General features: G+C 52.1%; 14 protein-coding genes across 14 annotated transcripts; 10 read left to right on the top strand and 4 right to left on the bottom strand.

The window, feature by feature from the left end:
• The first annotated feature begins 315 nt into the window (after positions 1-315).
• BDZ99DRAFT_166847 (uncharacterized protein) lies at positions 316-1070 on the top strand. Its single transcript, XM_033712925.1, has one exon. It carries the CDS (start codon positions 560-562, stop codon positions 1013-1015), a length of 456 nt encoding a protein of 151 aa, XP_033570522.1. The 5' UTR covers positions 316-559; the 3' UTR covers positions 1016-1070.
• On the top strand, positions 598-2135 carry BDZ99DRAFT_468098 (histidine containing phosphotransmitter protein). Its single transcript, XM_033721166.1, has 3 exons — positions 598-1060; positions 1266-1438; positions 1529-2135. The coding sequence occupies exons 1-3, from the start codon at positions 1022-1024 to the stop codon at positions 1782-1784; spliced, it is 468 nt and encodes a 155-aa protein (XP_033570521.1). The 5' UTR covers positions 598-1021; the 3' UTR covers positions 1785-2135.
• A 911-nt stretch (positions 2136-3046) lies between these two features.
• BDZ99DRAFT_353762 (uncharacterized protein) lies at positions 3047-3739 on the top strand (the record flags this gene model as incomplete). The annotated part of the gene is made up of 1 exon (XM_033714570.1): positions 3047-3739. A coding segment is annotated over one exon (693 nt), but the record flags the coding sequence as incomplete, so codon positions are not given.
• A 1318-nt stretch (positions 3740-5057) lies between these two features.
• On the bottom strand, positions 5058-6388 carry BDZ99DRAFT_166798 (uncharacterized protein). Its single transcript, XM_033712924.1, has 3 exons — positions 5583-6388; positions 5455-5511; positions 5058-5384 (listed from the first exon to the last, which is right to left on the bottom strand). The coding sequence occupies exons 1-3, from the start codon at positions 6211-6213 to the stop codon at positions 5122-5124; spliced, it is 951 nt and encodes a 316-aa protein (XP_033570519.1). The 5' UTR covers positions 6214-6388; the 3' UTR covers positions 5058-5121.
• A 1322-nt stretch (positions 6389-7710) lies between these two features.
• BDZ99DRAFT_166774 (pyruvate dehydrogenase kinase-like protein) lies at positions 7711-9880 on the top strand. The gene is made up of 6 exons (XM_033712923.1): positions 7711-8022; positions 8073-8097; positions 8150-8346; positions 8406-8736; positions 8799-9465; positions 9529-9880. Exons 1-6 carry the CDS (start codon positions 7981-7983, stop codon positions 9590-9592), a joined length of 1326 nt encoding a protein of 441 aa, XP_033570518.1. The 5' UTR covers positions 7711-7980; the 3' UTR covers positions 9593-9880.
• A 382-nt stretch (positions 9881-10262) lies between these two features.
• BDZ99DRAFT_166766 (uncharacterized protein) lies at positions 10263-11026 on the top strand. The gene has a single exon (XM_033712922.1). The coding sequence runs from the start codon at positions 10463-10465 to the stop codon at positions 10988-10990; it is 528 nt and encodes a 175-aa protein (XP_033570517.1). The 5' UTR covers positions 10263-10462; the 3' UTR covers positions 10991-11026.
• Positions 11027-11280: 254 nt separating this feature from the next.
• BDZ99DRAFT_166755 (uncharacterized protein) lies at positions 11281-12240 on the top strand. Its single transcript, XM_033712921.1, has 2 exons — positions 11281-11779; positions 11948-12240. The coding sequence occupies exons 1-2, from the start codon at positions 11431-11433 to the stop codon at positions 12112-12114; spliced, it is 516 nt and encodes a 171-aa protein (XP_033570516.1). The 5' UTR covers positions 11281-11430; the 3' UTR covers positions 12115-12240.
• BDZ99DRAFT_166753 (uncharacterized protein) lies at positions 12149-13113 on the top strand. Its single transcript, XM_033712920.1, has one exon. It carries the CDS (start codon positions 12366-12368, stop codon positions 13035-13037), a length of 672 nt encoding a protein of 223 aa, XP_033570515.1. The 5' UTR covers positions 12149-12365; the 3' UTR covers positions 13038-13113.
• Positions 13114-13366: 253 nt separating this feature from the next.
• On the bottom strand, positions 13367-14416 carry BDZ99DRAFT_503170 (uncharacterized protein; the record flags this gene model as incomplete). The annotated part of the gene is made up of 2 exons (XM_033723945.1): positions 13367-13903; positions 13972-14416. 2 exons carry the CDS (start codon positions 14414-14416, stop codon positions 13527-13529), a joined length of 822 nt encoding a protein of 273 aa, XP_033570514.1. The 3' UTR covers positions 13367-13526.
• A 333-nt stretch (positions 14417-14749) lies between these two features.
• BDZ99DRAFT_453245 (uncharacterized protein) lies at positions 14750-16629 on the bottom strand (the record flags this gene model as incomplete). Its single annotated transcript, XM_033718321.1, has 1 exon — positions 14750-16629. One exon carries the CDS (start codon positions 16627-16629, stop codon positions 15013-15015), a length of 1617 nt encoding a protein of 538 aa, XP_033570513.1. The 3' UTR covers positions 14750-15012.
• Positions 16630-17137: 508 nt separating this feature from the next.
• Positions 17138-19184, top strand: BDZ99DRAFT_526473 (uncharacterized protein; the record flags this gene model as incomplete). Its single annotated transcript, XM_033726144.1, has 7 exons — positions 17138-17454; positions 17497-17758; positions 17820-18066; positions 18136-18333; positions 18593-18670; positions 18720-18783; positions 18854-19184. The coding sequence occupies 7 exons, from the start codon at positions 17138-17140 to the stop codon at positions 19182-19184; spliced, it is 1497 nt and encodes a 498-aa protein (XP_033570512.1).
• A 259-nt stretch (positions 19185-19443) lies between these two features.
• Positions 19444-19808, top strand: BDZ99DRAFT_526472 (uncharacterized protein; the record flags this gene model as incomplete). Its single annotated transcript, XM_033726143.1, has 2 exons — positions 19444-19557; positions 19620-19808. 2 exons carry the CDS (start codon positions 19444-19446, stop codon positions 19806-19808), a joined length of 303 nt encoding a protein of 100 aa, XP_033570511.1.
• Positions 19809-20409: 601 nt separating this feature from the next.
• Positions 20410-21178, top strand: BDZ99DRAFT_546760 (uncharacterized protein; the record flags this gene model as incomplete). Its single annotated transcript, XM_033726885.1, has 2 exons — positions 20410-20609; positions 20709-21178. Coding segments are annotated over exons 1-2 (600 nt in total), but the record flags the coding sequence as incomplete, so codon positions are not given.
• Positions 21179-22785: 1607 nt separating this feature from the next.
• Positions 22786-23973, bottom strand: BDZ99DRAFT_526470 (ankyrin; the record flags this gene model as incomplete). Its single annotated transcript, XM_033726142.1, has 1 exon — positions 22786-23973. One exon carries the CDS (start codon positions 23971-23973, stop codon positions 22786-22788), a length of 1188 nt encoding a protein of 395 aa, XP_033570509.1.
• Between the last annotated feature and the right edge of the window lie 16 nt (positions 23974-23989).

Raw genomic sequence — 23989 nt, 5'->3', positions numbered from 1 at the left:
ATTACTCAGCGGGGGTGGATGGCGGCATCGGGGCTGCTGGGCGACGATGCTGGCGGCCAGGACTCGAGGTGAGGTCGCCAGCGACACGGCACGAGGGCCCTTTTTAGCCCCGGCGGTGCGTACGATGACGCAGTGGCGCCGCCGACGTAGTGTGCTCGTTGATTGCGCTGCATAACGCACACGTTGGACGACGAACGGCGCCGGGCAGAGGCTACAAGGGCCGGCCACCGCATCTGGGAGACGCGTCCAGGCCTGCTTGGCATCTGAGATGGTCGCTGCGTGTTCACTAATTGATGCGCCCTCTCTGCCGACTGCGCGTAGCCTTGCGGCTGCTCAGCGTGTCGGCGCGCACCTCGCCGTGCTGTCTCCCGTTTTCTGCATCATGGCCCCCCGAAAGCGCGTGATTTGCAGCCCGGTTGCCTCTCCGGGCCGTGGGTTGACGTTTGAAGCGAGTGCTGGGTGCGCAGTCCCAGTGTTTTGTCTTCTCGCGGCGTTTGCCCGTGAAGTGGGTGGTATTTCCGGCAATGCCCCACACTGGAGCGCTGTGCCGTGACAATATATGTGTAGCCTGTGTCTGCGAGCGCTGGCACTGAATCCTCTTATCCCCTCTAGTGTGCGCTTTGGCCCGTTGCAAAACCCTGACGCCCTTAGATCCACGCGCTTCTCCGCCGGCACTCATCCGACTCCCAGCGCGGGGCGCTATCACCACCCACTACTGGCCCTCGCATCCTTAGTTTTGGAAAATTTCACCTCAACCACTCTCCCAGCCCCACCGTGCCCGTGTGTGAGCAGCGCCTCTGCTCTCGAATTGACGTCTTGCGGCCCGGCCCTCAGTCACCCACTCGGCTGTCGTCATCCCGCGCTGCTGCAACACCAAACCCACCTCGACAGGGCCAACCGCAAAAGCGCGCGCAAGCCCGCCGAGTTCTGCAGGCTTCAGCTGTTGAGTGCGCGCGCAAGCCAGACAACGGCGCCCGCCTATAGCGACGACGAGATCGCGGGGATCGAAGACTGATCGAACATGGCTAAGCCCGTCGAGCCCGAGCCGACCGACGACAGGGTTTGTGTTCCCCTCCATCCCTCCTGCCCGCCGTCATCTCCTACCAGCACGACCTCGCGCGCTGTCGCAGCCTCGAGGCGCATTCCTCACATTACAACCCTCCATTTCTACTGCTGCTTCTCTGCGCCTGGAAAGCCTTCATTTGCACCTATTCTCGATTCCCTGAAAGACTCCCACGGCTGATCTTGTTGTCCGCGAATTACAGTCCGAAGCGAGCATCATGGGGCTCCCCGATGCCGGCGATATGCTCGACACGTCCACCTTCGAGCAGATCCTCGAGATGGACGATGACGAGGAGGAGAGAGAGTTTTCGAAGTCGATAGTGTTCGACTTCTTCACCCAGGCCGACAACACGTTCAGCAAGATGGACTCAAATATGTAGGCACCACCTCTCCCCGGACTGGGGGCGCTTTTCCCTGGCTTCTGCTTCTTCATAAAGCCAGAAACTAACCATTCCCATGCCCACAGCGCCAAAAAGGACCTTGCGCAGCTATCCGCGCTCGGCCACTTCCTCAAGGGCTCGTCGGCGACGCTTGGCTTGACTAAAGTCAAAGACTCGTGTGAGAAGATTCAACACTTCGGCGCTGGCAAAGACGAGACTGGCACCCACGACCTGTCCGACGAAGTCTGCCTCGAAAAGCTCAAGGTGACGGTTGAGCAGGCGAAGCAGGAGTTCAAGGACGTAGAGAAGGTGCTAAAGAAATTCTACCATGACGAGTCATAGGAGCCGCGAGGCTCTGGCGAAAGTGCATTTCTTAGGGGCGATACAAGATTGATGGACAGCTCTACATTCTTGCAGCAGAGCTCTATAGATTGAGCGGGTGGCAGCGGGGAGCTTGGATATGGATACCTGCATTGGGGCCTGTTTACACTGGTGGTTTTTCGGCATCTCTTAGGGACGAGGCTTGAGGTTTCAGAGGGGATGCTGCATTGCTGGTGCAGGATTCGCGGTTGATATGCGTGCTGCCGAGCGCTGCTCGAGGACGCTGCTGCTCATACTACCCTAGTTCTACTTCTACGGCACTCCTCTTCACAAGCCTCTATCCACAATGTCAGTCTGTGTTTGAATGCTCGCGCATGTCCAAAATTGATGCCTGGGAATCACGTCACATTCTGCCCCACATCCAGCCCCAGCAGCACGACGTCGAAAGAAGAGCACCGAGGCTAAGCCAGTTCCTTGTCTACGATATCTCCGACCCTGCAAGCGCTGTTGAGGCTCTGCGTATGGCGGGCATGGCGGGCTCGGAGAACGTTCCGTAGTGCAGCTTGCATTGATGCATCTGGGTATTCCCAGGCTTGGTATCGATGAGGTCACTAATCGATCGTGCACAGACACTTTAGGAGTGTCTGTGCGTGGCTTGGGCAACGCTTAATTGAACCCACGTCGAAAGCTTAGGTAACCACGTCCGATGCTCAACGGCAGCCTTTTGATCAAAAACGAGGCTGCATAGTTGAAGTCCGTCTTTCCCGGGTAACTTTCTCGTCTGTCTTCCCATCAAGCACAGGATTCATCCGCTCTACCAAGGTCCAGTCATACTTTCTTCTTCTGCATTTCAGCTCATGCGCCACCCTCCCTCAAATCTAGGCGCACGAATTACCAATCCGAGTCTTCTTCGCTCAAAACTTCTCTATATTTCATCTACTCATACATCCTTCCCTTCGCCCGTGGTAGCCAGCCTACCTCACTCTCGCGCCCGCGTCTGCTCCTTCATCAGCCCTTTCTACCTCCCATCAGCAGCCCCCAGTCAATTCCCCAGCCGCCAAGCTATCAGTCGTAACTATCACTTCTCTACCACCACAATGCCTCGTCGGAAAGCCAAAGCTCCGAACGACTTCTGCGATCCCAAGGCCGACGATGTTCCAGCATCGGCATCTTCACCAACTACCCCTGCTGCATCACGATCAGATCCCAAACGTCCAAACACCACCCCTAAATCCAGCCCAACTCCCTCCCAATTTACCTCGAAACCCACCAAATCAGGCGCCAGACCACCCCTAACCCACTTCCTCTGTATCCCGCTCGTGACTCCCACCTCACGACCCCAACTCCAGGAAGCGCTAGAGCGATTTAAAGGGGATGTCTGCGCAACCGAAAACGTACCCGAGAAAGCCATCAGGCCGCTCGGCACGCTACATCTCACGCTCGGGGTCATGAGCCTAGACGAGGACGGGCTGGAGCGAGCAACAGCCCTGCTTCAAAGCCTAAGTCTAGCGGACCTCCTAAACACAGCCAGCGCCGAAGAGACCGCCACGTTCCCAACCACCCAGCCAGATTCCCTCGTCATCTCCATCCAAGGCCTCCATTCCATGCACCCGCCCGCTCGCACGTCTATCCTCTACGCCGCCCCGGAAGACCCGACTGGGCGGCTCTACCCCGCCGCGACTAAGCTCCGCGACCTCTTCACGCAAGCGGGGTTTATGGGCCCCGAGGACCGGCCGCTGAAACTGCACGCTACGATTGTCAATACTGTTTACGCGAAATCTGGCAAGGGGGGACGAGGCGCAGGGCACGGGGCTAATGCGAAGGCGTTGCTGAGGCTAGATGCGCAGGAGATGGTGGAGAGGTATAGGGATTTCGTGTGGGCTGAAGGGGTGAAGGTAGAGAGGATCGCGATTTGTAAGATGGGTGCGAAGAAGGTGGTGGATGCAGGGGGTGTAGTAGTGGGGGAGGAGTATGAGGAAGTTGCCGGGGTGGAGATGTGAGGGGCGGGGGTCTGTTGGCCTTTTGGGGTTTGCATTAGATGCGCAACACTAGTTTGTCTAATTCAAGCCCTCTTGAACGTTACATTGAATCGGATTTTTAATGGTGCGCTGAAGCCTCTCAAACAGTCGCGAGTGAGAGTCAAGACCCTCTAACTACTCACTCGATATGTAGGTCGGCTGGAAGGGTTTGGTGACTGTCTAATTCGCGCCCTCTTGGATTTCACATCGCGTGCAGTTTTTTATCATAAGCTGAAGTCTCTCAAACGGTGGCGAGGGAGTGTCAAAGGCCTCAGGGCAATCACTCGATTTGTAGGTCTATTGTGAGTGTTTCTTAACCGTTTAATTCAGGCATAATTGCAGCCGTATGCATGTCTTCAGCCGCTCTCGTTCTTGCCGGGTTGGGGTATCAGAATGCGGTGACTAATTCCGTTGCGATCTAAATGTAGGCAGTAATGAGGCCTCGCTACGCTCAGCCTGTGCCGACCATCCTCGCCGCCTCTAGAGCCGAAGCAGGCTATAACGACCCGCCAGCTGTCTATTGTGACTAATAGCACCAGATCAAGGAACAGGCTAGAGGGCATCTGCAGCCACTCGCCGCTGTTTGGGAGGCTTCATCGCATCTTACAAGTTCCAATGCGATGTCAAGTGCAAGAGGACCTACCTTCCTCGAGTCGACCTCTTTCTTCCAGTCGGCCTTTTTCTTCCAGAAGGGTCAAGTAGGTAACGTTAAGGTAAGGCTTAACATTTTCTGGATGTAAAGTACTACATGCTGAAGCACCACAAGCAGGGGCGAGGTAGGTTGACTAAAGGGTTTGATAACTGTCTAATACAGGCTCTCTCCGTTTTTACACCGCATCCGATTTATCATGATGGTCTGAAGCCACTGAAACAGCAGCGGGTGCGTGTCAAACCCCTCAAACCATTTGATTGATTTGTAGGTCTCGTGCAAGCGAGACCATACTCTTCCCTAACATCTCCAGAGCCTTCTGCAGCTTGATCTCTATCACCTCAAACTTTACATCGCGTCTAGATTTTTCTCAGCCTGAAGAAGCACCCCAAGCAGTGTCAAACGAGTATGCGCAGACTTTTGGCGCAGCACTCTATATCCATCGTATATCGATCTGTCCAGGCCTTCTTTCGACTTTTTATTCTTTTAAACCTGCTGGATTTCGTCGGGATGTCCTGCTGGGATGATCGATGTGCGGAGGCATCACATACAGGAGTAAGTTAGGCTCGGTTACAATGGTTTGACAGCAGTCTGATCTAGGCTCTCTTGGACTTGACATCGCTTACAAAAAAACTTAACAGACTGAAGCCACTCAGACAGCGGCGAGTGAGTGTCAAACCCCTCCGACCGGTCAATCGATATGAAGGTCTTCTGCAAGAGAGATCACGCTCTCCCGCAGCACCTCTAACTTCCTCCGCAGCTCTTCGTCTACGGTGCATTCGCTGATCAGAGACTCCAAATCCTTGCTCAGATCTTGGCAGCCAGTGTAGCCTCTCCTTAATCCGTCCTTGAGATCCGCCATCTCGGCTTCCCCAGAGGCCGCTCCGGTGCGATCTTGGTCTGCAGCAATTCGCTTAGCATCCGGCACATCTGCAGCGCCTTCGTCCGGTCGATCTAAGGCGCATCGCAAATCAGCTCCTATCTCATCACGTTTTGAAAAAATATTGGACGCTCTGAGACTTACAGGAGTCTCCCTCAGGGCGGCGACGACGCTTCTCTGCGGTGTTCTCCCCGGGACGGTCTAAAGTGAATCGCGAATCAGCGTCTTGTTTATAACAGTCTGAGTGTAGTCTTCAGTGCATCGAAGCTTACAGGAGTCCATCTCATGGCGGTATTTACGCCTATGTGAGCGCTCGATATCGCGGTTGTTGTTGGGGCGATATCTATCACGACGCTCCATCGAGGCGCTGCTGCGACGGCGGCCGGCCGGGCTTTCGCCGCGGCGGGGTGTCCCTGGGGGCTCGTAATGACGGTCAGAAGGGCCTGAAAATCGACGAGATTTGCGGCTATAGTCTTGTTGTTCGCCGCGATAACCACGGATTGGAGTTCTTGGTCTAGATTCCGTGCGCACGCTGTCACGTCGATATGGGGGGGCCCTCGAGGTGTCGCGCCGGTGCGAAGATCTTGAACGCCGTCGCTCTGATGTACGGTTCGAATCTCTACCATCGCGGCCGCGGCCTTCGTACCGGGTGTCAGCACTATCGCCGCGTCTATAGGTGTCGTGCTGACGGCGGGCCCTCGAGGTGTCGGTCTGACGCGCACGCCTCGAGGCTGATCGGCCTATTTCGCAGTCCCTTTCCCTATCTGCACGACTCTGACCTTCACATCGAGCATCCGCTGTATCGTCGCGTCCATAGGTCTCAGATATGACATCATATCGCTGCGACTGGTCGTGCTCCTCAACCTCACCAGGCTCAAGGTCCTGCGGCGCCCGCGGATTCATAGCTTCTCGCACACGTAGCACGTCCGCAGATAGAATCTCAGGGGTAACCGCCCCCTTTTTCTCACGTCCTCCCCGCCCGATCTCCTTTGCACATTAGCGGGCGAAGTATTGATGTCAGACACGGCGACGTACCATCACGGTACTACAAAAAGGGGTTGAGAGCCCCGTCGAGTGTCAAACGTAGTGTCTCCTTGGGACCAAGGAGTGGCGGTGTTGAAGTCGGAGAGGGAGGAGGTTTCCTGGAATTGGACCAGGTGTTATGCTTGCTAGCACCACTTTCGTTGCTCGGTGAATGAATATGTCGAGGCTTTGCCACAGCACTGCTACACAAAAGCAAAGGCGTGGAAATTTCATGATATGTGAATACACAGCGTCGCGCTAAAAGTCTGCGCACACTTGCTTAACACTGCTTTGGGTGTCCCCATGGGCTCAGAAGAATCTAAACTTGATGTAAAGTTTGATACAATGATATTCAAAGCTGCAGAAGATGGAAATAATGCGGATGAGCGCGGTCTCTCTCGCAGGAGACCTTTAAATTGATTCATTTGCCCTGCCAGAGGGCTGTACACTTGTTTGCCACTGTCTGGGGTACTCTTATAGGTCTAGAAAAATCTAGACGTAATATAAAGTTTGATACGACGGAAATCAAGCTACCTATTGGTTGATCAACTAAGTGGCAGCTGAGGTACCCCTGACAGCGTTGTCTAGCACCCAAAATGACATCTAAAAAAAAAGGGATATCCGTGTGCCTAAACTTGAGACGAAAAAAATCACCAAAGTCACGTGACGAGCACATACCTTCACTAGCCTGGGCACACCTAACCTAGTAACTGAGAAGATATTGTAGATGGATAAATGTAAGATTGATGGATAAGATGTGATGAGAAAGACTCTAAAAAGAGCTAACATCTTGATGAGTCCGTACTGCCAACCTTTTCTGATTGGATGCCTCAAGCCTTGTGAGGGCTCGATATTAGATCCCGTCACACCCCACGAAGTCTCGTAAAAGTCCTGACAGGTCCTTCTAACTTACCCAACGGACACATGTAAGTTCAGTAGTCCCGGCGAGAAGGAGATGAACACGTCCAGAGAAGCCTTGCTGCCCCTGAATCAAATATCTCCGCAATTGCCCGAACGAGCGAGCCGAGGGTTCTCAAACCCGCATCTTGCAATTCCGGACAAGCTTTCCACCGCCGAAGACTATGCCCTCAGTCGTTTTCAGGAAAGGCACTCGATGGACGTCGTGTTTCGGCGACCAGCGGCGGTCAAGAGCGTGGAGGTTCTGTGGTGTCAGCTGAGCGGGATTTCTTTCTCAGAAGACGCGCAGAGAGGGCCCCGCTGGCGCACGTGAAAGCAGGCTAGGGCGGCGCGGGAGAGGCTGAGGAGCTGGGCCAGTGGTTGGAAAAGTGTGGGGAGATCAGGCCTCGCCCCGGTTGGACGGAGCTGGTGCGCATGCTGAGGGTCGCATGTCCGCAAAAACAACATCTCCAACCTCTCCCCAAATGCGCCGTGACTAGCCCATGTCTGCCTGTTGTATCAATATCTGCCTTGTATATCCGCATTTCTTCTCTATTCAGCCCTTCTCAAGCGCGTTTCCCTTCCCTTCGCAGGCCATAACCTCGGTATAGCGGAGAGCAGTTAGCGTCATCGCGGGGCGGAAGCCCTTCGGCGAGAGCTCCAGCCATAGCATCCTTCAACGCACGAGACTCGACATTGTTGGCGCCAGACGCAGAAAATAGGCCTGCGAGGCCTTGAATATCAGCGAATATGTCGTGGAAAAAGTCACAGAAGCTGATGGACACCATCTCAGTACGCCCTTCACCCTTCATCGAGTCAGAGGGATGCTAACCTCAACCCAGCATTACAGCAACTTCCCGGCGACAGGTATGCGCAATCGAAATCGGACAGAGAAGGCATATTCTGACATGGCATACAGGTGTTTCTCTACGGCAGATGGTCCAATTCGGCGAGAAGCCTTCTACAGGGACCCTTTTCCGCGCCTCACAATTCCTCTCCGAAGAGCTCCCCATACGGCTGGCACACCGCGTGCAAGAACTCACCGACCTTCCCGATGGTCTCAATGAGATGCCCTCGATCGGGAGGGTGCGAGATTGGTATGCGCAATCGTTTGAGGTGCGTAGGATGTCCTGATATCTACCCTCTGTCGTGGGCATGACTCACCTTGTTCAAAGGAATTAACTACATTACCTCGACCCACACTTTCGGCGGAAGTCAAAGAACGTTTGCTGAAGCCCGTACGGCGGAATGGCAAAGACTCCAAGATTCTCAGCCAGGCGACGCAGAACCCGAGCGTACAAAGGGGACAATACAAATCAGCACCTGACAGGAATGGCAATGGAAACGGCAACGGGAACGACAAAAGGATAACATCCAACAAAAGATACTATGCTGCGGCCGATGATGGCCAAGAGTGGCCCCCGGAATTGCATCAATACAATATAAAGTTCGCCGAAGCTCTGGAACGCATCAAGCGGCGGCACGACAGTGTCGTCACAACGGTCGGTATGTTACCACCGCGTGTGAAAGTTGTACCGGAAGTAGCTAACCGCAATATTCTTACACAGCCCAGGGTATTCTCGAATACAAACGCAAGCGGCAACGTATGCAAATCGATCACAATATCCAAGCCTTCCTCGATCGTTTCTACATGTCCCGGATCGGCATCCGAATGCTCATCGGACAACATATCGCCCTAACAGATCAACGACAGCGATCCGACCCAAGTTATGTTGGAATAATTTGTACGAAAACCAACGTGCGAGATCTGGCCGAAGAAGCTATCGAAAACGCGCGCTTCGTATGCGAGGATCACTACGGCCTGTTCGATGCGCCCAAGATCCAGCTGGTGTGTAATCCCGACATCAGCTTCATGTACGTGCCAGGCCATCTTTCGCATATGCTCTTCGAGACCCTTAAAAACTCGCTGCGCGCTGTGGTTGAGACACACGGTCAGGACAAACAGGAATTTCCTGTAACGAAGGTCATCGTGGCTGAAGGACGAGAGGACATTACCATTAAAATCAGTGATGAAGGAGGTGGAATTCCCAGAAGCGCGATCCCCCTCGTTTGGACGTATATGTATACCACGGTGGACCAAACTCCAAGTCTGGATCCGGATTTCAACAAGTCGGATTTCAAGGCCCCAATGGCTGGATTTGGATACGGTTTGCCAATTTCGAGACTTTACGCAAGGTATTTCGGAGGTGACCTAAAGTTGATTAGCATGGAAGGGTGAGTCCATATCTTTTTCTAATTCCCCTGAAAGGACAACGCTAATCCACCATTTGCGTACAGATACGGCACGGACGTCTATCTCCACCTCAACCGTCTCTCATCCTCCTCAGAGCCTCTCCAGTGACAATCACCAGTCATGAGGGGCGCAGTAGGAGACGGCCTATCCCAGCCCCAAGGATTGACGTCGAACGGTAGCATTTCCAGCTCACAGTACTCGGCCGTATCGATGGCTAGCCGCGCTATGCGGCTTAAACTAAGCGGTAAATTGTCGAGAGAGATCAGCGAGAGAAGGCAGGTTGGCGACGCTGAGAGTATGGTCAACGAGGAAGCGTGGTGGAGAGATTTTGGCATGGAAGAGGGGATGTAAGAGCAATATTATTGATGTAAGAGTGGGAGTTCTTGAGGCGCAACGTTTAGGCAAGAGAAAGCCGGTTCGATTCTTTGTATGTATGTATCGGATTGGGTGAGTTCGGCTGGCTTGGTGGGCGGTTTGGCATTGTCCTTTGGCGAAAGATGGTCGACGTACCCTTCATTTACGTGTAGAGAAAAACATGGCAAACGGCTTGGTCGAAGGCTCAAACCCTAAGAGAGGTCTGAAATAGGATTTCCGAGAACTTAAAGAAAGTACCGTATATTCATAACTATATGCTGGGTATAATACTATAACTCCTAATCCCATGTCTACTTACTCGCTCGCCGATGCTTGTACGAACGCATACTAATGCTCGTCTTCCCATCAATGCCACTACTCATGCTGCAGCACTACCCCCATGGCCACTACCACCTCCCCCACCACCACTCCTCTTCCCATCCTTCCGCTTCTGCTCTCCCTTTCCCCGCCCGCCCTTCGACCGCGGCGACGAGACCTTCCTTGGCGTCCCTCCCCTCGCATTCCCACCACGCTCACCAGCTCCACCATTTCCAGCACCAGTGGCAGAAGCGCTGCGCTGCTGTTCCGCCGCCCTCGTAGACGCTGGGCTCGCAGGTGACGCCAATGGTACAGCTTTCTCTCTCTCCCGCTCCCGCTCTTTCTTCTCCCACTTCCTCTCACACTCGTCGGTATCGTAGTCCCAGTCGTCGGCCCAGTCGACATCTTCAGCATCCGAGGACGTGTCGCAGCCAGCGAGGATTTTCTCGAAGTGGCGGCGGGTCTGGGGAATGCTCTGCGCAACGCAAAAGTTGTCAAATTAGCCCGGGACACTCGAATCTATACCGCCAAAGAACCAGACAAATCGAATACTTTAAGGCATTGGGATTGCTTGCATACCTCGTTCCTCGACGACGCGTACCAGATCAGCATTTCGTTGCTCTCGAGATACATGGCCGCCTGTCGCCGCCGCTCGCGCGATTCGAACGTCTCGTCGCGCCAGATTTCGGAGCCTCTGGCTTCGGCGGGGGATGCGGTGGCGGAGGGGAGGACGTGGGAGGGGCGGTTGCGGGCTTGGCGGTCTTGTTGGAGGGGGGTGTAGGCCGGGGCGGTGGGAGCGAGGAAGTGGGCCTTCGGAGGCATGATTGCGGTTGAGGGTTTGGGAGGTGGATGGGTGGAAGGAGGTTAGGGGAGAGAATGAAGGAAGCAGGAGTGCAGAAATAGCACTAAGCAAGCCCCTCGGCCGGAATCAGAAGCAGTCGACGTGAGATATGAGCTGTCACATTGTAAGTTGGACGCTGGTGAAGTGTCTTGGTTCGTGTGACGGGATGGCGGGCGAGGCTCCGCGGGGGAGGGGGCTTGGCATCATGGGGTGGAACTATCTCAATTCCGCTGCCCTCATCGTTGCTCGTTGCAGGCATCATAGGTACAATCAACACACGCAGATTTCACTGACTACCGTATGTACATATCGAATCAAATGTATCGATCACGTGGTCTTTGTAAAGGCCAAAGTTTGCTCCGCCACTTTCACAATCTTTTCTTCTTCTCAGCCTTCTTATTCTATCGTTCCACGCATCATAACTCTTCTCGGAATGTCAGATGCGATTATGATGACACGCTGTAACTTGTGCAACAATTTCCCGCCACCACAAGGTTGGCTCGACATCCTCAACCTCCGATTCACGCCTCAAATGCTTGAGGACGCGGTCAAGGCAGGCTGTCCGATGTGCAAATTAGTTCTCGCTGGCCTTGTACATTTCGAGCCCAAGTTTGGCCCTATAGCTGACCTAGAGGAGCTTCGTCTTGAGAGTTACAATCATGTCTTTGAGGTTGCTGGCTATACAAAAAACGAGGTCAAGATGAAGCTAGCTTTTTTCACTGCGCGAGTGGACGACACACAAGACACTTTGCATACACAAACACCTTTGCCGCGTTCGCTAGGTATGTTGATATGTACGATAGCCTCTTTCCTGGTCACTCGTACCACCCCTTGCTTTCTACCAAGCCAAGCCAGTTTCATTCCAGTCGCTTTATTTAGCATCGTATCCAAACTATTATTAGAGACGTCGCCCTTTCGTAGACTCTTAAGTTGACAACAATGTTAAACAGAACCCTTGTATGGTCGCTTGGTTTCTCAACCAACCATCTCTGGAGATACGGCTTCCGATGCTGCGTTTTCATGGGCTTCCCATACCCTACAAACTTGTATCAACCACATCCACAGCAAGTGCCTTTCTCTAACCTGGACGGCCGCCGATCGATCAGTGTACCTTTGAATGACCTACAAACATCCTTGGCAACGTCTTCGACCATGTTGAGAGCTGCTTGGGCCATTTTCCTCCAGCATGCATTGGGAACAAACGACATCGTGTTCGGGCAGGTCAGCGCCAACCGGTATCTGCCAATGTCCGAGATAGAGGGAGTGAAGGGACCCTGTTTGAACATTTTGCCCGTGCGCGCTCAGGTCGAAGAGTCTGCGACATTAGCCACGTTGGTCTCCAGAATGTAGGAAGACTTCGTGGCCGATATGCCGCATCGTCATCTTGGTTTTCGGGACATTATCAAGCAATGTAGTCCGTGGCCGTCTTGGACAAAGTACAGCTCTGTTCTAATCTTCCAGAATCATACGGCTCTGGATCTGGTCGTTAATTTTGGCAGTGCACGCGCCTCGCTTTCAGGTCGGGACCGGCTGGCAGGCTCTGCGGACATGTGGATTATTGCAACGCCGTTCCTGGATACCTTGGAGGTAGACTTACGATTCTCCTTAGCGTCCATACCAACGGCTGAAGCCTGTTGGATATCCGACTGCCTTACTCTTGTCTTGAAGGCCATGACTAAAAGCCTCTCCACTACGCTCCGCTCGGTAAAAGCAACACTTAGTGACGCTTATCCATCTCATACGCTGCCCTTGGGTGCGCCGGTAATAGCCCCATCCGTTTCTTATAACCAATTCCACTTACCCTCGCCGTCTTCTGTAGGCTTGGTCTGGAGGGCATGGAGGGAGCTTAGCCTTCTTGTTGCAGAAGATAAAGGAGAAGATGGGCAGTCCATATTCGATCGCGGAGCGGACATGGTCACTATGCTGCTCCTTGCCCAATGCTATAACGTAACCATCAAGGTGCTTTTAGCTTACCCTTCACGGACTTTGCAGGCTCATCTTCTCGACTTAGAAGCGCCAGCTGCACGTTGTACAACGTGAACCCCTCCGTAGTGATAGCCAAGTACTTACTTCTCTACCTATTATCTTTTTTAAGCTGAATAATACATTATAACCGTGTCCGCTACTGATGCTATGGGGCTCTTTAGTGATGCATCTACTGGACAAACAAGCCATAGTGGAGTTTCGTCTCGTCTTCGCCGAGTCTCAATTCGTGGGGTTGCGTAAAGCTTTCCAAGAATAATCATATAACTACGTGCATACATGATAGTCCCCGTCTACTGTTATGTCAAGTAAAAGCAACGATACGATCAACCAGCCAACTCCGAACACTTAGGCGCCTATTACTCCCAAAAAAACAAGCAGTCTACACTCCACACTCTTCCGTATCTCCTCGCCCTTGCTTCCCGCCAACTTCGGACTAAGATGTGCGCACCCTGGCGACACTTCAGCCAAGATCTCCGCCTCTGTATCCGCGAACTTTATAAACAACACCTTGTCCGGTTGCTGCTCAGGGCACCAATACCACCGCTAGTCCGACTTCTCCCCCGGCGGCGAAAGCCAAGCAGCTTCCAAATGATATTCTCTACTTCCCGTAATATCGCTGACAGCGCGGTACAACACCTTTGCATAATCATCTGCCTTGACAGATCGAGAATCGCACACGGCGATGGGGTCCCGGCGAACGGTACTCAAAGGCCGCCAGGCGGAGAACGCGGCGTATCGTGGCACTTCCTTGCTATGCTTCTCGCCTCTCGCGACTGCGTCCTCGGCTTCCATGGTCTTCTTGCACATATCGTAAATGTCTTGACGACGATAGCGGGCCGTGTCGCGCATGCCTTGGCAGGTATAGTCGATGTGTGCCTGGCGTGCTGGCTCAATCGCTGCGCCGACCTCACGGCCGTAAACTGTAGATACAAAGCTTAGCAAGTGCATGACTGAGAATGCTTGATTGTTTGTTTTTGATTATACCCACCCGCAGTCACATTCTTAGGCAATAAGGCAACCTGATCATCAATGGCGTCCCCACGTCGCCGATACCAGTCAAGCTGAATCTGATCATCAGCCGGCTTGAGACGGAACGACGCATCCATGACAACCGCTCGTTTACCACCTGTGACTTCGCACGCCAGTTTCTCAATCTCCGGGATATACGTCTTCTCGACATTGTGGCCAGTCAGCCAATCTTTTGAGTCCTGCAATGCGGACTTGTGCTTGACAAACGCAAACCCCTGGGCATCCAAGCCAGCCATCCCAGGCAGGATCTCTGGGGAGGTGCGAGCATCCCGTAGTTGAAAGTCAAATTCTTCCACGTCCTTGTTTGCAGGGAAGGCGTATAAGCCGCGCTCCTCGACGCTGATAGATGTGTCGGGTACGCCAAAGCGGAGGACGGCTTGGTGAAGGACTGCTGCTGCCGTCATGGTAAGAAAGGGAGTCCGCAATGAAGAGAGATGAATGCAGCTCAGAGTGCTCCAGAGCAACTGCTGGATTTTTGTTTCTGCGCAGAGCTAGGCATCGAAACACTTCACAAGCGTATAGCGGTATCATGTGGGGACGGTTCATGCATGCAGGATTGAGGGATTGCAGGATTGAGGGGTGACGAGATTCTGCGGTTAGTAATAAACTGTAAAGTTCACACAGCGAGCGAAGGATTGAAGGATTGAAGGACCCTGACACTGCGGGACACGTGCGGGACTATACCGCGGTCAGATCCAGGAATCACAGGACTGTGGGATGGAAGGATTGAAGGACATGTGAAAAAGAAGGATCTTGAGTTTGCTGGGTCTAAAGGTGATTCTATTCATACACGAGAGCCGATCGAGTTGTATTGGTCTCTCACGAAATACTGTAACTCTAGAAACGGAATGGTTCGATTGCGTCTGTCCCGTGCGATTCCCTTATGTCCTAAACCCTGAAATGTTTCCTTCGACGAGAGCCTAGTTGCTAGGTCAGTTGACCATAGCAACGACGCGTTTTCCTTCTGAGTCGAGCTTGTTTACTCTTCAAGGAGTCAACTCTATCCAAGAGGACCGTGATTGCGCCTTCGTTGTTCCATCCACATTGAGTTCTGCACCGAGCCAACAATATACTGTGGGTTGAGCTGGTATTCAATGCCTCTTAGAACGTCCTCTCGCCGGTGAAGCTCGAATGCATTCCAGCCGTTTGCGCTCGGCCTGCAGAAGTCCCACTGAACTAGTCCCAGTCTTCGCAATCGAGCACTTCCATCTTCACCGCTGCTGATGCTGTACCCAGGCTCGGTACCTGGGGTAAAACAAGTGACGTAGCTGTGCTGCTGCTCAGTCTCCTCGAAGAGATTGTCAAAGTAGACATGGGTCAATTCCGCGCCATGGGAGGTTATATGGGCAAACACTGTCCTCCAGCTTTGGCCGTTCGATGCAGTTAGGGTCACTTCTCGCATGGCGAGTGACTTCAGGCGTGGACTGTTTCTCAGAAGTGTTAGGAGCGCGCCGATTTCGATGTCCGCGCTCCGCAAGATTAAGTTGCGCAGGTTCGGAAGTGGTACGCTTTCCGCGAGGTATCCAACCAAGGCTTTGCGGCCAGCAAGAGCGGGAGCAGAGGTATCGAAACTATTGAGTACCCAATAATTACGGATAAATAGCTCTTCTAGGCTTGTCGTCCGTCGCAGCCAGTCTGCGAGCCCGGTGATATTATCTGGGTCATTCAGCAATCTCATACGTTCTTCCCTGAGCGCCACATGAGTTTGCTGGGCGTTCGCATACGGGTGTCCGTTTTCGCGCATGATGCTTGGTCGCTCGTCTGGACGCTCCTCATCCGTGTCGGCATCGCGAATCTGTTCGGAGGCACTGAGGGGAAGCATTCGGTTGCTAATGCTCAGAGACAACGCCCTTAGTCCGTAGAGGTTTTTGAAGTCAATTTGGTTCTGGAGGGCAGCGAAAGTGCAGGCCTGTACCCCGCAGGCTTCTGTCTCAGAGAAGACGTCCAGGCGTTCTATCCTGATAGCGCTACGATGCCAGGCTTGCAGCGAGACGGAAAGAACATGTTGCGCGGTCTCCCAGACCTGTCGAAATGGAGCGCCCACGGCTGGCGACAGGAAAGTAGTCTGCTCTCTACGGACAACCAGATCGAGAGTGAGACTCTTGAGCCCAGCCGCTTTGCAGTGCGTCTTGATGATTTGGAATAAATCAGCCAGGGCACTTGAATCATGACCGGCCGTTCGCTCTATGTCGACAGTATGGATTTGCCTTTTGAAGTCAGACAGCTGAGACTCAGCGTCTATCACCTCAGACTGAGAAGCTGCAACACGTTGTGGATTGGAGCGATTGCCAATCATGTCACGCCTCATGCCACAAGGATCTTCAAGATTGGCCGGTTTTGTCTTTTCCCGAATGATGCGCTCCAGGCCTTTCGTGACAATGAGAACACCTGTGATTGTCAAATGCTCCAGATACTTCTGGACACCTGGCTCGCAAAGCCGAGCTCCTAGCTCTTCCACGTTAGACTTCCGCAACTCGACATTCTTGTGAACGCAAAAGCCTTCGAAGCGGCTGCTCGCAGTGACTTTCGCGTTGACGTCTCTGCAGGCGAAGCGTAGGCTGCGGAGATCAGAAAGGCCTAGGTGGCCTGCGATCAATTCGACGATCTCTGCGGGCATATGTAAAAACGAGGTTGCCATAACGCTTTGCGCGTAGCGATGAGGCTAGAGAGACGTAAGGACGAAGCCGGGCTTCTAGCAAGATAATTTGTTAGCGAGATCACGCGCGATAGTAAGCGACCCAACCTCTTACATATCTCATGAATCAGACTAACCCTGGCTGGATTACGCCCTTGCTAGCGTCTCACTAGCGCGCCCCCAAAACTCCTGCAAACCCCTAGGCCAATCACGAATTGGGCATACGCTTCTCCTAGGGATGAATGTAGGTCACCTTCGGCTTACAAGATGTTGCACACGACTCCAAGTCTAACACAAAACACTTTAACAACCAAAGCGGCGAGGCAGTGGTGTTGTGCTGGCCATACGAAATTCGCTTACCCTTGGAGGATTGAGCTTCGTCAAGGCGGAATTTCAAGGCAGCAGGCAGCAGGCAGCAGGTTGCAGGTTGCAGGTTGCAGGTTGGAGGTGCATCACCGGAAGTTGGGCCTTCCGAGGCTAACCCTGCAGAATGCATGGCCAAAACTGGGGTCCGACTGGGGTTCCAAACTCAGATAGAGCGGCATTGGAGGTCAATGTCAAGGAAATGGATGCCCCCTACAACTCGCTATTCCATCACGAGCAAGAGTTACGTAGGCTAGCAGAGACAAACCCAGACTACAAGGCCGTGGTCTGTCCCCTGATCACTTTCCTGGAACAACATTACCGAATGGAATATGACGAAGCAGAGGATACCTTCAACCAAGGCCTTGTGTCAGCTCTACATCTTGGAAAGCTGTTTAAACCGAGCGATATCGTGGTTGCTCGCCATCCACAGACTGGAGTTGTGTGAGCCGGGGTCTTGACTAACTGCGTTTCCACAGAGACTAGCTCTGTATCGCTCCGTGGCTGGTGCTGGGGGAATGATGGAAAGCAGTTATTGAGAGTTCCCTGGATCAGTACTGTCGAGATGCCACCCGGTGCCGAAGCAACCCAAGTGGTACCCATAGCAAAACTCACCATTTATCCATTTCGGTTTGCTTCACCGGAAGATCAGCAACAGCTCAGGTGGCGGGGGAAGAAGTACTGGCGCGCGAGAGAGAGCTATTACTCCGAATACACGGGACGGGATGCTGATGGTCAGCGTTCCTACGTGAGTACCCTCTCCAGTAGAGTAGTTGTCACTTCTTACCTTAAAGCTAACTGGTCAGAAGGCTCGATCAAGGTTGATGGTTGATGTTTCAACATACTACCAAGAGCATGGAATCGGATTTGCCGCGGACCACGAATTCGATGATGATGATCCTTTCACGTTCAATGCACAAGGCAAGAGCAGGGCCCAGTTTGGACATGACACTAGGCCTCTGTCTATATTACTCTTTGAGACGGAGATCGACCCCCAAATGCTCTTGGTGCTTCCACCTACGATAGTGGGGTTTGACATGGAAGAGAAGTCTTGGGGTAAGCCGTCTATCCTCATCAGTCCCGCTACTCCTCATCTTGTACTTGCTAAATTTGACTGTACCACAGTTTGGCTCTACGTCCACAATCTCGCGGACGTCATTTGGAACTGCGATGCCTTTGACTGGCTAGTTATTGGCGCGGAACGTAAAGAGCTCATACGTTCTTTAATTTCAACCCGCGCAACAAATGGCGCTTGTTTTCTGGACTTCGTCGCGGGAAAGGGGGAGGGTTTGACCATGCTCTTCCATGGGCCCCCAGGAACTGGTAAGACACTTACGGCAGAGAGGTCAGTTCACCCCTGATGTCACGTATAAATTAATGTGCCGGGTGACAGTGCATCCCGTCCAGTATCGCCGAGTTGACGAGAAGGCCACTACACCGTATCACGAGTGGTGATTTGGGTGTTGACCCCGAGAGTGTTCAAAGGTCCCTACAACGGGTCATGTCTCTGAGCAAATATTGGGATTGCAGTGCGTATTGTACGTTACTAGTACTAAACGCAATAAGTTAACCTTATGCATAGTTCTCTTGCTCGACGAAGCTGATGTCTTTCTGGACCAGAGAACAGGGGCGGACTTGCGAAGAGACTCTCTAGTTTCGGGTATGCCTCCAGACGGACGAGTGTTACGGGAATGTTCTAACTATACCAGTCTTCCTACATGCCCTCGAATATTATAATGGCATTATAATTCTCACCACAAACCGAGTTGGATCGTTCGATGTAGCCTTTCGAGTCGCGCATTCATTTGGCCCTTCATTATGGTACACTGAATAAGGCAGCCAGGCGGCAACTCTGGTCCAATTTGCTTGAGAGATTTAAGTCCCTGGGCGAGTTTGCTGACTACGACGAAATTTTCAATCATCTTGATGAACTAGCCAGCGAGGAGCTCAACGGCAGGCAAATTCGGAATGCGTTGACTGCCGCCATTCGGATTGCGAAATCCAGAATGACACGGACCCGTTATGTGCATCTGAAAGGTGTGATACAGAGTACCAGTTCGTTTGACCAATACCTGAATATCGGACCTCAGGACACAGGGCCTTCGATGCTTGCTCAAATCTCTCGTGCGATCGAGGTGCACAACCACGACATATCGGAGGACAAGAATCTGTGAAAAAATCACCGAAACCCGTTCCTAGATGACTTTCGGAGGAATAATAAGAAGAGAACTGGTTTCCTCAACAAGAATGCTGGCGACCTCCGCGCGGATGAAAGCGCATCGAATTTAATGGTAACGACATGGGAGATATTGTTTGAGCAGATCCGCGAAGAGGCCTTCGGCTACGGACCTGCTGTCGCTGATGAGCTTCTTCAATCCATAAAGAATTCCTGTCTCTGTGCTATGCAGCCATTCGACGGATGAAGCAGTAAGGATGTTGGATAACATTGATGGTGATACTAAGGACGACGATTGTGATACTGAGTTCAACTACGACTTGGAAATTCTGCAGGTGTACTCGCTAGTGGCAGCGACTGCGGATAGCAACGTATGCGAGATGTAACCCTAGTGCAGTTTTGCACGAATGTCTGACTGCTGTCATTTAGTGAGGTGGAGCGGTGGAAAGAGAAGTTTGTTATGCTGACGGTAATGGAGTTCCTGGTGGGGAGGTTTGATAACTGGACAAAGTGCCAGATACTATTTCCGTGTATTGAGTCTATATTGCAGCGCGAGCCAGCCGGCGACGAGTTACTATGGGCCTGGGTTGAAGTATTCAGCAACGCTGCGTGGTATATGTAGACAAAGGGAAGCTACAAAGTGGCTAAGGATATGGTAATGAAAGGTAGTGAGAACTAGGGAGAGGATAGCAGGGTGGGATGATCCTTGCGCCCTAATGAGTAGCGTTAGTGCTACAATAATAGGGAAAGTACAAGGAGGCAGAGGAGATGAACCAGTGAGCGGTAGAAGTATAAAAGAAGGCTCTGGGGAATGAGCGCCCCTTGACGCTGACCAGCGTATACTGCCTAACTTTCCTTTTACATGAACTGCAACAATATGAAGTTGCTTCAACGTTATATAAAAGGGCACGCAGTGGATACTAGCATGTGCTTGGTCCACAGCATCCTACTATGGCATGCTTTAATCACTACTCATCTCTAGTGCAGGAGATACAGCAAGCCATTAGTTATTCCTATTTAATAATAATATATATAGCGCGTAGAAATTTAGAGTAAGGTGTCCCTACTAGTATCTCTTAGGCAATAAAATAGGGTGTAAAATTATCCATAGCATAAGAAAAGGAGTACAGTAAATATACTTTAGAAGAATAAAACCCGTATTTAATATCTATAGATAAAAGGGGACTAGCGGTAACGCCTGCTATTAGGTTAGATTAATGGGTCCAGCCGTGGAGCGATGGGTTATGTATTATTCAAGACGACAAGAATGATTGAGCAAAAGAGTCTGCCCAGATGGCCACGATCTATCAAAACTCATATATCGCCCTTGCGGCCACCAAGTCTAGGAACGGCAGTGAAGGCTGCTTTTCTTCGGCAACACCCATGGATCAAGATCACCCCTTAACTCCGCCTTTGGCGGAGAGTATCTCTGGCGAAGGTAACTCGATCACGCGAAGCCGAATCTTCGTCCGCGAACAGGTAGTCAACTTTAGCAACACAAGTATGAACGCCCATCCCTTAGTGAGTCGTGGATGGGTATATCAAGAAAAGCTCTTGGCGCCGAGGGTTCTGCACTTTTGTACAAAAGAGCTGGTCTGGGAATGTCAAGAAGGGGATGACTGTGAGTGCAACAATTACCGCTCGGCACCCATGAAGGAGCTGGAGAAAGTCAAAAGCGGCGAGGTGCTCGAAGCATGGGCTTTACCGAAACGGCAACATCAGGCCAGGACACCTGTCACACTTCTTTGGCATCAAATGGTACAGCGATACTCCTGCCTTGCTTTGACGGAGCAAAGCGATAGGCTGCCTGCTATTGCTGGCCTGGCTCGAGAAATTGGACGTTGCAAAATGGGGAAATATCTTGCTAGTCTATGGGAAGACTCGCTTTACGACGATCTCCTTTGGGAAGTTGACGACAGGTGCGCGGAGAAATTGAAGACTTATCGAGCTCCATCCTGGTCCTGGGCCTCGGTAAATGGAAGTGTACGTTTCTCCCTCCCTGGAGAAGGTACGGTCTCAAACGGCTTTCTCGTGCTTGGAACTAGTTGTACGCCGATTCGAGAGGGGGATGGCTTTGGAGAACTGAAAGAAGCACACCTCAAAATTGAAGCTGACCTCACCCCTGCAAAGGTTGTGTATGGCCATAAGCTAAGTCTTCACGATGATGGAGTGGGTGCGGACCATCTAGTAGGAGAGACCTTCCTTGGAATCGATGGCGCGCCCCTAAGATCGTTGTGGACTGACTACTGCTTGATGCGAGAGGGACCCGGACACGTCCCTAACGGGGAAGTGGTCTACTGTTTTGGGCAATTCGACACGGACGCTGACGGAATCGCGTCATTGGTGATCCGTCGACTCCCAGGCGGAGAGAAGTATGAGCGGATTGGCATGCTCTGGGGGGGCCTCAACCCGACTGAAAAACCCCCTGAGAGATTTTTCCTGGTTTGAATACATCCAGTATAATACACGTCTTGGGCTTCAGCAAATGGGCATGTGCGACATCTCGATAATAGCGACTACATCGGTGCGGACAATCTTCATGTACTCCGAACCAGGTGTACGCCTGCTTAGAGTAGAGATTGCTACAGAGAACTATAAGAAGCACATATCGAAGTTATGGCTATCATACCTGCGAGAGTCGTCATGTCACCGTGCTATAACTATGGATTAACCCCCAAATGTCCTCAGTGAATTGAACACTTCTTGCAGATTGGCATAACGAAGAGAACGTTGATTACTGACTATTGCTTAGCACGAGAAGCTTATGGGCAGATTGAAGTGCCCCGGATAACAATAAAATAGAACCATTTGAAAGCGCTCAAATTCGCACTCCAGCCATCTACATCTCATCCAAGTTTGTATTGAGGCACTAAAGCGCCTCAGACAGCGGTGAACAAGTGTGCACAGATTTCTATCCAGTATTGTGCGAGCGGATTGGCGTTATCATTCCACTCGATGAGCATTGGGTTCATCAGTTTGTTGACTTGCGGCGCGAAAAGCTCATTCTGGTTTGAATATACCCAATCGACCTCAATACTCGTCATAGGAAAAACTCGTAATTACATCCGTCCCGGAGAGCCACCTCGCTAACCCATTTTGCGACGCCTTGCTGTCTTTACTGGGCATTCTCCAAATTGCCGTCAAATTTACTAGCCGTTCCGAAGTGCTTTTCGTGTCGGCCGTCTCAATGGATACAGGGAAAGAATCAACTCTGATCAAGCTTGTTCGGAATGCGGGTTCAGCCGAAAGATCAGAAATCCAGTAGAGTACTAGCGATATCGTCATTCACGATGCGGAGTTACCTGTCGACGCTTCTACTCATCGACCGATAGACCTTTGTAGGATTTGTTCTCATGGGATGCTTGATTCGCTATGCCGAGCGCGAACCACTTCTCCATGTCCAATATGACCATGTCCAATATGAAACTGAATGAGATCTTTAGGAGATGTTTCTTCGATTTTGACTGGGAATGGAATACGTGTATCCCGCTATTCCACTAAGATCTTGGGGCCTATGTCGATGACTAGAGGCCGTCCTTCCATGTTGTTGGGATCCGTGTTCGACTCGATATCGTCTTCGATATCATGTTCAATATCCCTCACGGCCATGGTCTTGTCATTGAATATCTTCGAAGCTCGCCGAGGTCTTCATCGAGCTCTTGCACTAAGTCCGACCATGGTCCTGTTCGTGGATGTGGGTGTGGATATCTTCCAAACACGTGGAGGGCCGCATTGAGCTCTTGCTCTACGGGCAACCGTCGCGCACGTTTTGCCGCCAGTTTTTCCTCTTCAATTCTCTGCCAACAGGCCTCGTCAACAAATGGAGGAAACAGCTCTTTCAAACGCGCTTTAGGCAAATTCCGACTGGGAGGTCTCGAGAGTATTACCTCGAGCACTTCTCGTGGGACATCCAACTCCTTGCCTGTAGATCGCTCCCAAGCTTGGCTCAATGCACCACTGTCAATCTGCTTAACCAGCTCTTCTCTTCCAGCAATAGAAAGAAGTATGCGAACTCTCGGATCAGAGTGTCTGGCAGAGTTTTCGCGTACCGTCTGAAACACTGAGGCATTCAGCCCTTTGCGGTCGGGATCTGCACCGTGCTCTAAGAGTATGGTGACCGATTTGAAAGCATCGTCGTCGAATCGGTTCTTGAAAAGGCCATGGCCTGGCGCCAGGTCTCGCCACACGACCAGATCTAACGCCGAGGGGCTCGATGGGTTCTTGCTATTGGCGTGGATGCCGGCCTCGAGTATGTACCGTATGAAATTCGACTCCTTGAGCCGGCTGGCGTCTAGTAGCGCATTCCAGGTACCTCGGACGGCCACCGCCGAGGATTTCAACTCATCGAAAAGGAAACATGCCATAGCTTCGTTGTTCGCCTTGAGTGCGATGGTTATGGCCGTATCATTCAATCGATTCTTTGCTTCAGGGTCGGCTCCGGCGTCTAAAAGAAGCTTGACCATGTCGAAATGCCCACTACCTGCTGCTTCGTGCAATGGAGGTCCCCAGGTCTTTGGATTTATATCTGCTCCAAGCCGAATCAGTCTCCGAGCCATCTCTTGGTAGTTTCTGCTAGCTGCCCACTTGAGAGCATCGCTGTTCTCATGTTGTATGTTGAAATTCAGCAGCCGGTCTGTGAACAGAAGATGAAGCCTTCGGTTGATCTGCGCAAGCCGACTGGTATCGCCCTGTGTCCCTAAGAGGTCCGCGATATCAAGGATCAATTCGTTGGCAAGGCTGAGAAAGCCGGCGGTTGGTGTTTTAGTTTCAAGATTGTCACGCTCCATTCTGTAACGTATGGCC

Source organism: Mytilinidion resinicola (genome assembly GCF_010093595.1).
Source record: "Mytilinidion resinicola strain CBS 304.34 unplaced genomic scaffold BDZ99scaffold_26, whole genome shotgun sequence".
NCBI classification, from domain to species: domain Eukaryota; kingdom Fungi; phylum Ascomycota; class Dothideomycetes; order Mytilinidiales; family Mytilinidiaceae; genus Mytilinidion; species Mytilinidion resinicola.
Note: the sequence above shows the minus strand (reverse complement) of the source record. Positions and strands in the feature narration are given on the sequence as shown.